Below are 15669 nucleotides of genomic sequence, written 5' to 3'. Positions count from 1 at the left end.
CAAAGCAAAAACAACGTTCCACGGCTTACAATGATGGAGGCCAAGTGGTTCTCAAAGTTAGGGGCTGGCTTTTATTTGGGAAAAAGGCCCATAATCGATATACCATGGCAAACAACGTACCAAATAACAACAATTCTGACAGCATATTACTGTAAACACAAAGCTTTATTATAGGCCCCTTAACATAAAAACCACACTCTTTCACAAGGATACAGGGACGACATTTACCTTCATCTTGTCCAATAATTTTACCCCTTCCACTGGTTACAAAGTCCTTATGTAGGGAGATTCTTTTGCTGTTTGTTGCTATGTCAAAGTGAACCTCCTGGGCCATGTCCAAAATTCACAGAAAAATATTCCAGCTGCACCCAGCCCCCCCCCCCCCCCCCACCACTTTGGCCTTGGATGGTAAATTCCAGGGGGTGGGGACTCTTGAGCTGTCAAATCCCCCTGGGTGGGGACGAAAAAAAGAGGGCAAACACCGTCTTCCGTCAACACTGCAACATTTTCCACCAATCGCACAGTCGAATACTGCCGTTTTAAGCATTTTAATGTGCGATTTTTTCTTTCACTTAATGTATTCCTTTGTAATAGCACCATGATTCTAATTAAGATTTCACGCCACAACAACATGCACCAGTTTATAATTTTAGTATTGATTTTAAATTTTTGACATTAAAATTAATAGAGTGCTGTAAAGTTATATGTTATGAATAGCTTTATAAATATGAAAGGATGTTTTCCAAAAACATTAACAGATATTTGATTCAATAACCAAAAAACGTTGATTCACGTCAACAGCTCCCAATTTCGCTGTGAAATTCTGGCTTGATAACCAATGAAGAAATGCATGCATAAAATCAAGAACATACCCTTACAACCCTCTTCAATTTTTTCTTGTCCTTGACAGATGAGCCAATCTGCTTTCTTTCCCAGTAAAATCCTCTTTGTAGCTATAAACTGATAGGAAACTGCATGTGTGTCAAAAGCTCAGGAATGGCCCCAGGGTGGGACCTGGCCCCCAGGCAGCACAAATTTGCAAATGCCCCACCCCTGGCACTGACAAGGTGGGCAAATGTCCCGTAGAATTCCGGTGTGGGGGGGGGGGGGGGGGGGGGTGCTGGGTTCAGCTGGAATTGACTGATGCATACTCGCTGGTTGAAGCATTGAGCCAGTCAATGTAACAAGGAAATTAAAGTAAAATATGACCCAATGTATCTAGCTGAAACAGTTTGTACCGTTCAAATTTACTGATGAAAGTATTAAAGACCACTCAAACTACAATTGTTGAGTTTCTGTAGTATCAAGGCCAGCTAAATCTTACAAATGGTTTTCGGTTAATTCAATGACAAAACCCAAAAGAAACTGAATAAAACCTTAATAAAAAATTTTAAAAGATTACATAATGCTTCATGCCCAACTTACAGATACTTTCCAAATACCTTACCCTTATGTAAAGAATATTCAATCGTAGAGCGAAACACAAAAATAATGAGTGTACCACAATTCCGATGTGTTACGAGTCTTAATAGATATTTTCCGAACATTACTATAAACATTCCGACTGCTAAAATATCAACAGTTATCATGGACAACACACACAGTTCAATTGCATGGGAAACGTTATTCGTTTTCGCTTATCGCGTTTTCACTGGCAGCAGTGACCAACGAAGTCATGCGCTTTTCCTTCTGTCGTCTGTTGCAAAACCAAACTCGAATTACCTCTTTATCAAACTGAAGATCTTCTGCCAGCGAGGTAATTTCTTGAGCGGTCGGTTTCGGATTGTTACAGAAATGTGTCTCTAAAACACTCTTCACTGAATTCTCGATGGAGGTCCTCTTCTTGCGTTTTCCAACCTGAGAGGTAGCTTTGTCCACTCCGCAAGGAATGCCATTATTGTTGTTCGTTTCCTCGAGCCATCTTGCGAGCAACGGTTTAAGCTTACACATGTTCTTAAAACTTAACTGCAGCGCCTCAAAGCGGCAAATCGTGGTCTGGCTAAACACGTTTCCGTACAGTGTCCCTAAAGCCATTCCAACATCCGCTTGGGAGGAACCAAGCTTGATCCTTCGCTGCTTAAATTCCCTCGCAAACTGTTCGAGATCATCTGACGAAGGAGTCGTTTCCTCGGTCTCCGATTCTTCTTCCAGTCGCTCTTCGGTCTTGTTTACGCCGATTGTCTCTAGCTTTTCGGGGGACTCACCTTGTAATTGAACGTAAAGAACGACACTGTTGTTTGAGCTGTATGTTTCGGGTGGACCATCCGTTTGATTTGCCTGCATTTTGCTGTAAACTGTAACCTAAACCAGCGACATGAGCCGAGTAAGGCAAGGAAGCTCCATTCGGAATGCTGTCCCATGAGCACTCGAGCCCAATACCGTCTGAGATGCACGCGCGCGAAAATCCCCAAAATAATTTATGCAGCACAGGAATCCCAAGCAACCTAAAATCAAACTCGTCCCCAGGGCTTTTCCCGCTCCTCCCATTTTCCAAGGAAAAACCTAGGCCGGCGACGACAAATGGACGAGGTTCGGTAGAAATGACAATTAGTTTCCCAAAAAGAAGACTACAGTTTATTTAAAACAAAAATATCTCTCTAGGATACGTTTTCCTCAATATATAATGGGACCGTTCTTTCCTTCTTTTTTTCACGGTTTACTTGAAAGAGGGTCTACCGCCAGCCGTCAAACAACCAAAACTTTAACCATCAACCGTCAAAAAAGTCAATTTTTTTACCGTCAAGCGTCAGAAATGCAGCTCAGTATTGAATTTCTTTTCGCAACTCCCAAAGTTGCGTATATAATTGCGATAGTCTTCCTTCATATAATTCAATATTGTCCGCCAAAAAGTTTCCAGGTATTTCAAATTTCGCTATTTTAGCTGATCTTCACGGTCTTATGGCTCCTGAAGAATCTTCGAACTGGAAAAGCCAGTTCCCATGTTTTCAAAAACAATCTCTCCAGACATTAAATTACTGCGTTTGTCTGAAAACATTTTGAAATTCACCAAGTGAAAGGCCAAGGCAACCTCCAAAACACAACAGTTAATTAATAGAAATTTAAACAGAAGTTGATATTTACTTTCACTCATGATCATGTACTAGATTTCCACTTAATGACAGTCAACCGTCAAAAGCTCTAAAATTTAACCTTCAACCTTCAGAACTTGAAAAAAATTAACCGTCAATCGTCAAGGCGACCACGCCATCTGCTGCTTGAGTTCACGATCACTGGGTTGCAAGTTTCTCACGGCGGCCATATTCAGTAAGAGCAGGAGCCCATAACCTTGATAAGAGGTATTTCCCCGCTGGAACTAAACTCCATAAGCAGGTAAATTTTTCGAATTACTTTTCTCTTGTATAAACTAAATGGGTTTAGTTTTATCGTTTGTCTCACGATTGTCACTTTAATATTGATCGTCAATATCAAAGTGCCAATCGTGAGACAAACAATAAAACTAAACTCTTTATACACATTATCCAGGATGAATAATATCTTTCACGACATTGAACTTTTTCCTTGTATTGGCCACCATCATGGCTCCCTTGTCACGTGATAAGGCTTAAGCTCCTACGTACTGACTACCGCTATTCGGGAAATGAGCCCGCTCTTCGGCCATCCCCGAAAAGACCTAAAGGGAAGGAACAAGACCACACTCGAGAGAGGAGTGGAAATTGCTTGAGCTTCACCAAGGATTGAAACTCCTCTGAAATAGAAAGATGTTTCAGTTGCCCATCCCATCCCAATTCCTAATATACCACTCATATTTACCAAAAACGTTTAAAGGCGTTCTACGAAAACCGTACGAAACTATAGACTCTTGACGAAACTGGCTGAGAAGAATGTGAAGGATCCTCCAGGTCTTGCCAAAGTGTTTATTGCCGAACATTCAACATCCAAGAGAAAAACTTTAGTCAGGGAGGCAGTATATAAAGTCAAGAGAGAATTTTCTCCAGCATAAATTCAGTTTCTTTATTATAAGTCCCAGATATTTCCTTTAGCAGATACCTAAGCTATACCTGTATGGGCACATTGTTGGTTTCTGGTACTGAACATCCTTAGTGCGACCAAATTAAGCAATTTGCACCCGTAGATAAGACGACGAACATCGATTAGCCCCCCACTCACCCCACCCCACCCAACGCTCAAGAACAAAATGGGACAGAACTATGTACGGTCTTTGATTTCCCTGGATGACTAGACTGTGCGCAATTTGGGAAAAATTACAAACATGTGAGTAAAGACAGTGAATTAATTTAGTGCAGCGTCCGAGTTCACGTGCCTCACCGCGGATTTTGGACAGGTCATTCAGTTTAGCTTTTGGCCATCATCAAAAAGTTGTTGACTTTGTACGAAAAGAAAACTTCCAAACGTTGCTGTGTGACATTTGCAACTTATGATAAATGGGCTGTTACACTGCATAAATTTAAAGACCTTCGCAATTTTGACATATCCGTCAATCAGTCCAGACATCACTTAAATATCAGAATTTGTGGAACGTAACACGTAGCTCAGCAATTAAGGAAGAAAATAAAGAGGTCACGAACACATTTGTCTTTCGTCACTTAGTTCCACGAATTCTTTTCAAGCTTTTGTAGTATGCAGATAACCAATCGAAAGTCACGCCTGTCTGTCAAAAATGCTCTCAAAGGAATATCAGTGTCCTTTACTCTCAGTAAACATCTTATCTGAAAATTCTTGGCTAGTCCTTGATCGTCCTTGAAGTCAGCTCACGGGTTTTAGCTAAAACAACATGGAATTAGTAAAAGAGAATCCCGAGAAATATTATGCTTTTGGCGAGGAAATTGGAAGGTAAATATACGTTTCTTTAAAGTCTTTTTAAAGAGTTGATCATTTGGAACCGAGCTTAAAGTGATTTAATTTAAACTCACACAAAAATTGCAACTATCAATAATGACTTGAATGGTTGTGAAATGTATCTCTTGCGATTTACGAGAAAAGCTAACTGCTAAAGAAGGTTTTAGCACGCCTAATTCCACTTGGGAAATATTTGACACGGTTTGCATGCAAAATACTTTGTTTTCTCTTTGTAAGTAGTGTAAAGTTACATTGAGAAGTGATGGTATGGTTGCGTCGAATTTGATTATACTTTACGGACACAGGAACCTCATACTTCCGCCAATGATGGAATTTACCGCAGGCTTTTTTTCATGAAATGCATATATTTTCATCTTCTTAACTTCCTCATAGTATAATTTAAGCTTTAACTTGCCTTGGAATTAAGCAATTTCTTGTTGCCTAAAGGACGTCTATTTAATTTGTTAGGGCTGACTCCTCTCGACGGAGGTTTAGCCCTATTCTAGTATATTTGTATTTACTCCTCTTTTTCCCCTTCGATCAAAATGGCACCTTTCGTATGCCTATTGCAGCCTTTCTACAACTTACTTATTCTTTAAAGATGATACAAAAAAAAACCAGAGGGGAGGGGCGGTGGGAGGTGGTTGGCTTCTATCACCGCTTTTGAGCATCACAAGTGTGTAACATTCCTATGGACATTTTATTCGATAAGTATAACAATATTTGAGCACGAAACCCTCTTGTTCGAGGAAGTACCGGATATTTTGAAGCTATGCAGCAAAGGAAAAATAGACCTCTTTGTGTTTATACAACTGTGAAGTTTGCGAAGCTCTTACTAGCTGGTTACGTTTCTCTATTTACCATTTTATGTTGACCCCAGGGTCGCCATAATCAATCTTTGTGGCTGTTTTCTTTAAGATTGCAGGATATCCTTCCTAAAAGGAAAACATTAACCTGTCTTGTAAATGGAAAAGTCCGACAACTTAAGCCACTTCTATTTTTGTGGTGCGGAGCATTACCATCTGGAATTTACTTGAAATATCCATTTGCAATTAACTCGTAACCGAATCATTTTAGTATATTACTGTGATTGACAACAGACAAGAAGTAATTTTAAGTCTCAAAAGTTTTGTTTTTAAGACAGTAGTTTTCATAAACAATTTAATGGGATAAAATATTTTCGAAGATGGCACCCGATATCACAGAAGACCTTTTTAAAGTTAAATTCTCGACTAAACCACCAGGATAAACATGCTTAAAATACATCTCTTTTTAATTTCCATTAAACATGTCTGTGTTTTATTGCTAACATGACGTATGGAAGGAATTCGTAAGGAAAAGGTCTTGAAGGACCAAAGGAAAAGGAAGTGGCGTTCTCACATGTACTGTGTTAGCTCCTCCCTTTCTAGCGCCTGTCTCTCTTTACAGTCCTACGAAGATGTGCCGCTGGCTCTTCGAGACTCTTTTCCTTTAGAGCTCAAGACAACAGAACAATAAAATAGCCTTCTTGTCCAAAAAAAGGTGATAACCAGTCAGAGTGGCAAAAGGTATAACCTCTGGATGGACTGGCACATCTCGGTATAGACCACACATGAGACTGAGTAATGACTCAAACAAAACCCAGCAGGGTAGCTGTATTGATCTTTATTGTTTTTCAAGAACCAGTTCTATGCCATTTCGCCTTATTAAAAAAGCCTTTCATTTGACCGATCAATTTTTGCCAAACCAAGCCCTTAAAGACCTCCTCAGTTATTATTCTTTCTTAACAATATCACCAGGGGCCAATCACCCTCCCTAAGTTCTCTCTCTTCGCTGCAGAGGCCGCTTTGCATCGTAGGGAGGCTGGGGAGAAGAGAAAAAAAAATCCTCTTCCCATCGTCCCCCGCGCTCTTTCTATTTTTTCATTATTGTCATTTTTATTGGAACACCCAGCGGGAGATTCGGCGGAGAAGAGAGCCTAATGTTGGCTTCTTAATTCTGGCGACAGGCGGATCAAAAACGATTCACCCCATAGCCTGCGTAGCTGGAAGGATTCTTGTGCCCGTGGTTTTTTCTTTTTTCTCGGCGGCGGAGCCTGTACGCGAAGCGAGCGGTGAAGCTGCGAGGGCCAATCTCGCCAGCTACGCAGGTTACGGCCCTACGGAAAGCGGGTTGCACCTCTGCACTTACCAACTCCATGTTTAACCTCAAAGTCACGCCCTCCGTCATCCGGCCCGTTGGTCATGGCAAATATTGTATCCTCTTTAAGGAAAGGGGAATGGGGATATGGGGCGCGTGAAAACGCGCACATCTTATTTCCACTTTTCCTTAACTTTCAAAAGTCTGCTACGCAGGTTAACGTCAAAAGTGATATGGGCATCTCCGCATTCTGGGCATCCCCATTCCCGAAACCCTAGAGCTATGAATATCCCCTGTAACCCTAACCCTAACCCAAATCGTTAAGGTGATATGAGAAGGGGATGCCCATATCAGTAGGGTTTTGGGAATGGGGATGCCCAAAACATGGGGATTCCCATATGCTCCCCCTAGGTTGCTCTCAGTCAGCTCAACCAATTAAGAAGCTTTAGCAAAGACGTTTTAGAAGCACAAATGAAAACCGGAAGTGGACTTTTTGCATTCTTGAGACGTGGTTTTGCTTATTTTCTGAGCGAATCCTTTCTATAGGAGTAAGGAGACCCAGCAATACAATTAATTTTGGTAACGTTAATACATATTGAAAGGCAAATGACCTCGCTTTCTGTTGAAGTTTGTCGCTAATAAAACGTCTCTGCTTTAGCTCCATAAATATGACCTAAAATTCATTTAACAGAGGAAAGTATGCGGTGATCAAAACATGCTCTGCTAAGAAAACAGAAAAGAAACTTGTAGCCAAGCTGATCAAATACGAGTCTGAAACTGAAAAAAATGCCAAGCAAGAGTTTGACATCATGAAGACATTCAAACACGACAAGCTGTTGATGGCCAAGGATGGATACATCGTTCAAAAATACGTCGTGATTTTAATGGACCAGTAAGTATTAATATTCGCATCCTCTTTATAAAGGGATCTTTGTAGAATATGAGTTAGGAGCTATAGCATCATTCTAATGATCAGCGCCTCTTTTGTCTTTGGCTAGTTAGGGTCTTAGCACACTCACTCTGTAGCATCCAATCTGGGTGATAAAATATTTACCCTCCCTTATCTGGCGAAGGACAGAAGAAAGAATATGTCCAGTTTGTAAACTAGAAATGAAGGATGAATATCACTTTTTAAATGTATGTTCCGCTTACCAGGAAAAAAGAAGCGTGATCCTATTCGATAACTTGAAAAATGAGCATCTTATAAGAGTGAACGAAATGTGTCACCAAATGAAATATTCAGATTTTTAATAAATCCCCCTTACGAGAAGCCTGAAACCCAAAAATTGATAACGAAACATGTGTTCGAGTGTCTGTAGGTATGTAAATATCACTATTTGTAATAACTTGTTATCTATAATGCTATGAATAGCTTAACATAGAAGATTGTAATTTTAAATTATTTGGAAAGTAGTAGATGTACCAGGTGGTGTAAGATTGTCTATTTACCCTGTCTCTATTTAGTACGGCTGTGGCTCAGTGTTACTGAAAATTGAAAACCACCCCGTGGAATGGATTTATGACAATATGTCTGCCGAATGCGAGCAATTTAACCTGCGCCTGTAATGTTTCTATTATCTTATAAGGGTCGAAGGCCAAGATGTACTTGAATTCCTTGGAGGAAGATCCAAAGCCAGTGAAGAGGATGCCTCGTTAATAATTGCACAACTTATTGAAGCGCTAACCTACTTGCACAAGCAGAATATTGTTCACCTTGATATCAGGGTAAAACATTGATCTCTTGCAATCAAGTTGTATTACCTTCTTAGCTGAGCTAGCTCCCGTCTGTTGCGCGGTAGAAGCTTTGACCATCAAGGGGGTAATAGGCTATTTATTTGCGAGTTCCAGAAACCCTCATTTTCAAAACGAGGACAAGTGCAAAAACGCTCTTGTGATAATGAGTTTTATTTGCATGGCAACTCGGAAATGACCTATTGGAACTTTTTTCATTTTCATTGATTTTTTTCCCATTCCATTATAAATAATACAAAATAAATCGCAGACAAACGTCAGTGCCGTCATTCATTGAAAGTTTACAATAGGTGAAAGATAAAATACATTTAAGATCATTACATTTTTAAAATAAGTTTGACAGAAAGAAGCAAAAAATAAAAAATGGAAAGGAGAAAGGCCCATCTCGGTCAACTAATATTGGACCCCTAAAATAACATAGAAATATTGTAGGTGCTAATAAATAGGCAAGGATAAAAACGTTAAATTCCAGAATAGACGAGACAAAAAACATGACCGTATTGCTCGTTGGCCGCTGACCAAGTATAAAAAAGTCGGGTTAGAGAGAAAGCAAGGATTAGCACGACCTTCTGTGCGGGAGGTCCGGCGTTCGATTCGCAGTTGTGACTTCAAATCTTTGTTTCCACTTCGTTCCTTTCTTTAACGCTTTAAGTAGCTTTAATACCTGTAAAACGGAGCATTGATGGTGAGAGAGGGAAAAATGTGCACACCGTCGGCCTGCGGTGTTTGTCTAATGTAATGATGCAGAATGGGGAGTGATCCTCAAACTAAGCGGTTGAAAAAGAACCTGAAAATTAATTCAGGCTTGACCGGGAATGGAACCCTGACCTTTGCGATGACCGAACGCAACGCTCTATCCATTTAGCTAATCAAGCCAGCTGGAGAGCAGGCCATTGTGAGTTCGTAATATACCCGACAGTGGAAATGACATGAATGGAGATATATGAAGTGACTCACATTTTGAACTGCGCATATAGACATGAAAGTGGAAATGATCCTCGTAGTTGAATAAACGACCAAAGTAGTTTCCACTATCGGGTATATTACGACTACTCAAAATGACCTTGACTCCTTTGTCCTCCTTTCATAAATTCAAAGGAAGCGTCCTTGACTCGTTTTGTTCAGAAAGACTGAGAGATATTGAACCCGGTGCTGTAGTCAATCGTTCATGGAGACGGGGGATTCAGTACTGCTTCGACTACTTTGCTAACATAAACAAGGCTGGCAAAGATAATGCTCTCTGGCAAGGATTTCCTTGCATTCTCAAGGCACATTTGCTTAGCTTCTTATCCTTTTTCATGTCAATAGCCTGCGAACATTTTAATGTCAAAAGATTTCAAGTTAACACTAATCGATTATGGAAATGCCAGGCGGATCAAGTCTCCTGAAGGTCAATTGGTTGACGCTGTTGGAGTGACAGAATTCACAGGTGGGTACAGGGAGTAACCGTTAAAGTCCCCACAAGGAGCGACAAAAGTTGAACTAAAATGATCTTTCTTAGTCTTAACTGTCGACGTTAGTAGTAAGCTAATCACACATTACGGGTAACACCCGTATTCTTCGCCCGCAAAACAGTCGTTTCTTTACAACTGCACATGAGGCGCAAAAAGGTATTGGATACCAGAGCAAAAAAAAGAAAGAGTGGTGGGAGGGAGAAAAAAGAAAAGTAAACGTTTCCCTAATCTCGTACCCAGATCTCACTCTGTTTTACACTGAAAAGTGGCCGTGGGAGATCTGGGTACGAGATTAACGTTTCCCGTCTCCTAACCCCTCTTGATCTCGCTCCTTGCTCAGTTCTGCCTCTTGCTTTATCACTCCAGTAAAACATTGCTTCGCATGCAGGCAGCTGTATTGTCTTCACGCTTGCCATTCGATTCACATTCGTTCCCAAGCTTTGCCAAGTCGCTCCTCTCTTAAAGAGCTACTGATAAGGAGCGCCTTTTTTCCGCCAAGAAATAAGGAATTTCTCCTGATACTGGAGTGAAATACAAAAGACAGAGAGAGCAACACTTCAAACTAAGATCAAGCGCCCCCACGCCAGTCTAACCTCGTTCTAAATAAGCGTTATTGCCCGAATATTTTCCGTATTACCACATGTTCGGTCAAGTGAATCCAGCATCCCCAGTGATATAAAGAAATAATTAATTAGTAGACGCGAGCAGCTGCTTTGTTCTTATTGGCTGGAATATTCTAGCTTTGAGCGTCATTGATGTCTGGTCCGCTCTGTCCTGACCAACCACTATTTATTCCGATAATAAGTGACGTAAGTTCAGTCGTTCACCCTTTTTGCAATTTACTCTTTTGCACTTTTCTTTCAGCACCTGAGGTCCTCAACTTTGAGCTAACTCACTGGGGCGCGGATATGTGGAGCGTGGGGATACTACTCTACATACTGTAGGTTTTCAATGAGCCCTTTCAATTAATAACCTTTATAACTGATAGCTATTTCAATTGGCCATTCTCGAGTTTCAATATGAGGCTAAATACAAAACTTTTGTTGTGAAAATGAGTTTTATTTGCATGAGAATAAACAATCATTTGGCACAACTCAGAAATGGCCTGCGTGAATCGATGTGAAAATTCAATCAGCTTGAGTCCATGCATTGAAGACTATTACATCACTTTCATTTCATCAAAGATCTAAAATTCCCTTTTAAAAGCCACAAAGTTTGGTGCAGTCAAATGTCCTTAAAATTATATCATAAGCGTTCATTTTAGCGTCGCTGTTATGATTACTGTATGATGAGAAGAGGTTTAAAAGTGAGCTTTTAGAAACGAGCCAGGGGGAATACCTTATATGGGCAAGATAGGTATGTGCCGCTCAATAGGGTATGGTTTTGAGGGTTGCCATCCTTAAATGGGGTGTCATTTTTGTCCTTGTAGGCTTTGTGTTATATCAGCTACAATTCAAGTGCGTAAACTGGGCCTCTTTTTTCAGGTGTGGGCCTTAAGTAGGGTTTCAGTTTTCGTTTGTCTCATCCTTAAACAGGGTCAGCGTTTGAGACCTTGGGCGCATAACAGCTACAAGAAATTAATAAGAGCTCCCCCCCCCCCTCCCCGTCAGGGGAAACGAGCTAGGACAAAATCAGACTAAGTTGTTTGTTACCTACAATCAGCGGAGAACACTGAAAAATAATAATGAGAATCTGTACTTATTCTATCCGCAGATAGGGTGGCGGAAGTTGTTATGGACAAGGAGCTTAACTTAAAGAAATCCCCCATCCGAGCTGCCATGCCAAATTAACCGATAAAAATAATTTATTGATTATAAGATTGATTGACTGACATCTCCTCCTTGTTTGTATCAACAGATTGAGTGCAACATTGCCTTTCACAGTGGAAGACGCTGATGATGACGGAGATGTTGACGAAAAAGTTGCTGCAAAAGTCCGAGCTGCCAATGTTGTCATGCCAACCAATTTATTCCGTAATGCCACTGAGGAGGCCGAAAACCTGATAAAAAAACTACTCGTTCGTCAGCCCGAGTAAGTCTCGATAGTATATCCTTCACGACTAGCCTTTTTAACCACCATGAAGAAGCCTCTTTGTGATAACTAGGAGGCTGAAGGGAGAGAAAAAGAAAGCGCCCTAGTAACGTCCTCCTGCACGTCACCTCTGTTGAGGAGAGAGTTAAACTGAAGTAAGCTACACAAATTCCAACTCATGTGATTTTGTGGGACGTGTTTCAGCAAATGGAGGTTTGAAAATACGTCACTAGTTTAAGCTTTAGTTTGGAGCGTGCAGGAGTCTCATGCCACGTTTTATACGTTTTATACGTTGATGGGCTCCTGACGTCGTCTTTTAAACGTCCGGCGAACTTCACATGCGCGGAACCTATTAATATTATTAGTGTTAAGCTATAAAGTACGTCGTTCATTGTTCTGTTGTAACTAATGTTGTGTCAATTATTTCAGAGCAATTAGTTGGTAGCGCGAGTCAACTTAGTGGTGGCGAGTTAGTTAGTTAGGTGGCGAGTCGACCATTTGGTAGCAAGATCGTCGGTGACGAGGTGACAAAATTGAGCCATGCGCCTAAATTAGTCACATAAAGAAAAACGTAGACAGCAGTAAACTTGCGGAAACAACACATTTTCAATGAAAAACTTGCTTGCCATGATATACCCCAAAGAAAATAACAGGATCATAAATCCTAAAATTCCTATTTATCTTTGATTCAATTTAATCACTCAGGGAATATACTATAAATGTTCTCGGAATTTAGGAAAGAAATCCGTTTTTGGATTCACGAGTCCGGTCCCTATTCTGATTTAATTAAAGAAATAAACTGTTAATTACATGAAGGCTAAGAAATGATATAATGTTGTTCATTGTTTTTATTTCTCAATACAGAAGGCGACCAAATGCTGCAACTTGCTTAGATGATCCTTGGCTTTCGGTAAGCTCACGGCTTAGAGTCTTCTGCAAAGACTCCAGTTCTGGGAACAACCATCCGTAGCCTTTGATCCATTGACGTGTTCTCATATTTGTTGCCTTGATTGTACTGAAATTGAAGTTTCTTCCAATGAAGCAACAGTTATTTGTCATAAATTTTAAGTTTTCCTTCATTTTTAACACGACTCTCTCAAAAATTTCTAACAATCGAACTAGGGGTATGTATGCGCAAAGAACAAAACATTTCAGCTTGTTGTAATTAAATTGGTTTTCATCGTTTTAAATTTTCAGTGACCGTGAGTTTTTTGTTTCTCATGGTTTTCTTTTTATTCTCTTTGGACAGCCCCTTCTTACTCAGAAAAGAAAGTCTTCCGAAATACCGGCCTTTAAATTCCAGGCCTTAAACGAAAAGCTGAAGAAAGCGGTAAGTCGTAATTTCCTGCATACATTATAATGGAATCTATCCAGCAAACAATCGCCCCATACATGGTAATCCAACACAGTCTTGGAATGTGGACTCCGGATTCCAGGTATTGGAATCGGGATTCCTTGTCAGTGGATCTTGGATTCCGGATTCCAACCGTAGTTAGCGGTATTCCGGATTGCAAAGCCCAGCCAGATTCCACAAGCAAAAATATTTCCGGCATTCTGGAATCTGTATTGCCTTACATTGGACGATATGTTGTTTTTACTTATCAGCACAAGTAATGATTTTATAACTGGCCTACTTGGCAGACGTTTTGAGGAGAATTAGCCCTGCCGCGAGAGCGCCCCGGAGAGCTTGCTAGTAGGCTAGACGAGAGTGGAAAAGGGAAACATGAATGGCTCACTACAGAGCGAGAAGGAAATAAGGAGAAAGCGTTCCCACCCTCCTTCTTTGCGCGCCTCAATTCTTGCTTGTCTCTATCCCCTTCAAACGCTTACCAAGCAGGCTAATTATTTACACTGCATCTATTGAAAACCGATAGGACTAAGCTGGTGGAGTCTAATTAATTCGGTGTGTCATCATATAAAATTGTGGGAGTCCTCACATAATACAATAGCTATTATCTTATTCTGCTCAAAAGGGGCCGAATGAGAAAGGATAGTACCCGACGGAAAATTTTTCAAAAATTCGGTAATAAGTATACACCTGGACATATTTCTACGTATACCTCTCGCGAGGTTAACCTCTCCCTTCGGAAAATGAAAACAAAACTGTTCCATTCATTAAATGAAGTTTTTGGTCTAATGAAGCGTTTTTTTTTTATGGAAACTCCAATAGCTAGTCATCTACCCGTCTCTTTTAACAGGAAGAAGACGAAATGGTCATTGCTTCTTGTGTTCTCCGTTCTTTTGAAGAAGAAGCCTACGAATCTCCCGAAGAGGAAGAAGAATAATTTGTCGTCTCCTTTTGTTTCTCTAACTAATCTGTAGCGGCAAGGAAAGATTAAAAATGCAGAGCAGTCAACAGTGGCGGATTCAGACCTTAAGGAAAGGGTGGGGGGAGTGGGGCGGGGGCGGCCATCCAGACCCTGAGATAAGAGGGGGACCGGTCTCAAAAAATTTTTTTTCAGTCCTTCGGACCTCAGTTTGGTCTTAAAATAAGGGTGGGGGTGGTGGTGGTGGTGGTGGGGGGGGGGGGGGGGGTGTTGGGGCTGGGCCCTTCAGGCCCTTCCCCTGGATCCGCCACTGGTCTAAGGCAAAATTAAAAGTCGAATCTACGACTGGTTTTCTTTAAACAAACGTCTTGTGTTTATAAAACTGAAGTATTTAACTTAATTGTAATGACCAGTGAACGTTAGAAACTAAAATACTTAAACAAACTTCAGCAAGAAACCGAATTCCGAGAACCTAGTAATAATGCCAACTAACAATGATCATAAACAGTGGCAGTGGCTTGATTTCCTAGTCATCTGTCACTGAATTTTTTTATTCAGTTTAGGATCTAACTGCAATTGATCACTCATATTTAGCAGGATTTTTGAAAGCCCTACTTCGCTCGAGTCTCACATAAGTCGTTGTTACTCAACAGGAACGTTTTCTGTCGCTCAAAATCTCAAGAACAGCCGTTGAAAAAAACTATTTTCCTTCCTTTAATCTCGCTATCCCTATTTTCTTTTCAGTCTTTTCGTTCCTACTGTGGTGTGACTTTCGGGCTTGTCGGAGCCCCAAAGCACTCGCGTTTTGGCCTTATTCCCGTCAAAAGACCGCAATTTTTTGTGGCTAGCTATAGTGTTTTCATAAATCCTGCTACACTTCCTTTTATAGGCCTAATCTGCTTTGCAGAGCTTCTAGCTAAATTGGCTTCCTGCATATTTAGTCTGTAGCATTTGGCTTCGTCGTGGAAATCATCTAATATAGTTAGAAAGGTAAGATTAATCTCGACGACTTTTGTCAGTAAAGTTGTATCAGTTACATATTGCGCGCCCTAGCTAGGAGCTTTTCCTATATTTGGCCAATTATTTGGAATTCCCGACCATTAACCAAACTAAGACATTAGAAAATAGTGATTACAATACGTTTACTAGTGCCTAAGCTTGAAATATAGTGAATTAGCTTTAACCTCACCAACCAAATTTGAAGATCAGTAAATCGTATACCCTGGTCC

The 15669-nt window shown here is 40.6% G+C and overlaps 2 protein-coding genes across 2 annotated transcripts; one reads left to right on the top strand and one right to left on the bottom strand.

Annotated features, from left to right (window-relative positions):
• Positions 1-146: 146 nt before the first annotated feature.
• LOC140924739 (POU domain, class 3, transcription factor 4-like) lies at positions 147-2369 on the bottom strand. Its single transcript, XM_073374748.1, has one exon. The coding sequence runs from the start codon at positions 2281-2283 to the stop codon at positions 1624-1626; it is 660 nt and encodes a 219-aa protein (XP_073230849.1). The 5' UTR covers positions 2284-2369; the 3' UTR covers positions 147-1623.
• Positions 2370-4673: 2304 nt separating this feature from the next.
• Positions 4674-14578, top strand: LOC140924580 (death-associated protein kinase 2-like). The gene is made up of 9 exons (XM_073374599.1): positions 4674-4812; positions 7628-7828; positions 8523-8661; positions 9997-10117; positions 11007-11082; positions 12000-12173; positions 13038-13083; positions 13423-13503; positions 14372-14578. Exons 1-9 carry the CDS (start codon positions 4754-4756, stop codon positions 14456-14458), a joined length of 984 nt encoding a protein of 327 aa, XP_073230700.1. The 5' UTR covers positions 4674-4753; the 3' UTR covers positions 14459-14578.
• The last annotated feature ends 1091 nt before the right edge of the window (positions 14579-15669 follow it).

This window comes from Porites lutea, chromosome 14 (genome assembly GCF_958299795.1).
Source record: "Porites lutea chromosome 14, jaPorLute2.1, whole genome shotgun sequence".
NCBI lineage: Eukaryota > Metazoa > Cnidaria > Anthozoa > Scleractinia > Poritidae > Porites > Porites lutea.
The sequence above is the reverse complement of the archived record's forward strand: the minus strand, read 5'-3'. Positions and strand labels throughout refer to the sequence as shown.

Coding starts and splice junctions, on each gene's coding strand:
- LOC140924739 (XM_073374748.1), bottom strand. CDS start 2,283: ATGCAGGCAAATCAAACGGATGGTCCACCCGAAACATACAGCTCAAAC.
- LOC140924580 (XM_073374599.1), top strand. CDS start 4,754: ATGGAATTAGTAAAAGAGAATCCCGAGAAATATTATGCTTTTGGCGAG. Junction 10,118..11,006: donor TGGAGTGACAGAATTCACAG/GTGGGTACAGGG, acceptor CTTTTCTTTCAG/CACCTGAGGTCCTCAACTTT. Junction 13,084..13,422: donor TAGATGATCCTTGGCTTTCG/GTAAGCTCACGG, acceptor CTCTTTGGACAG/CCCCTTCTTACTCAGAAAAG.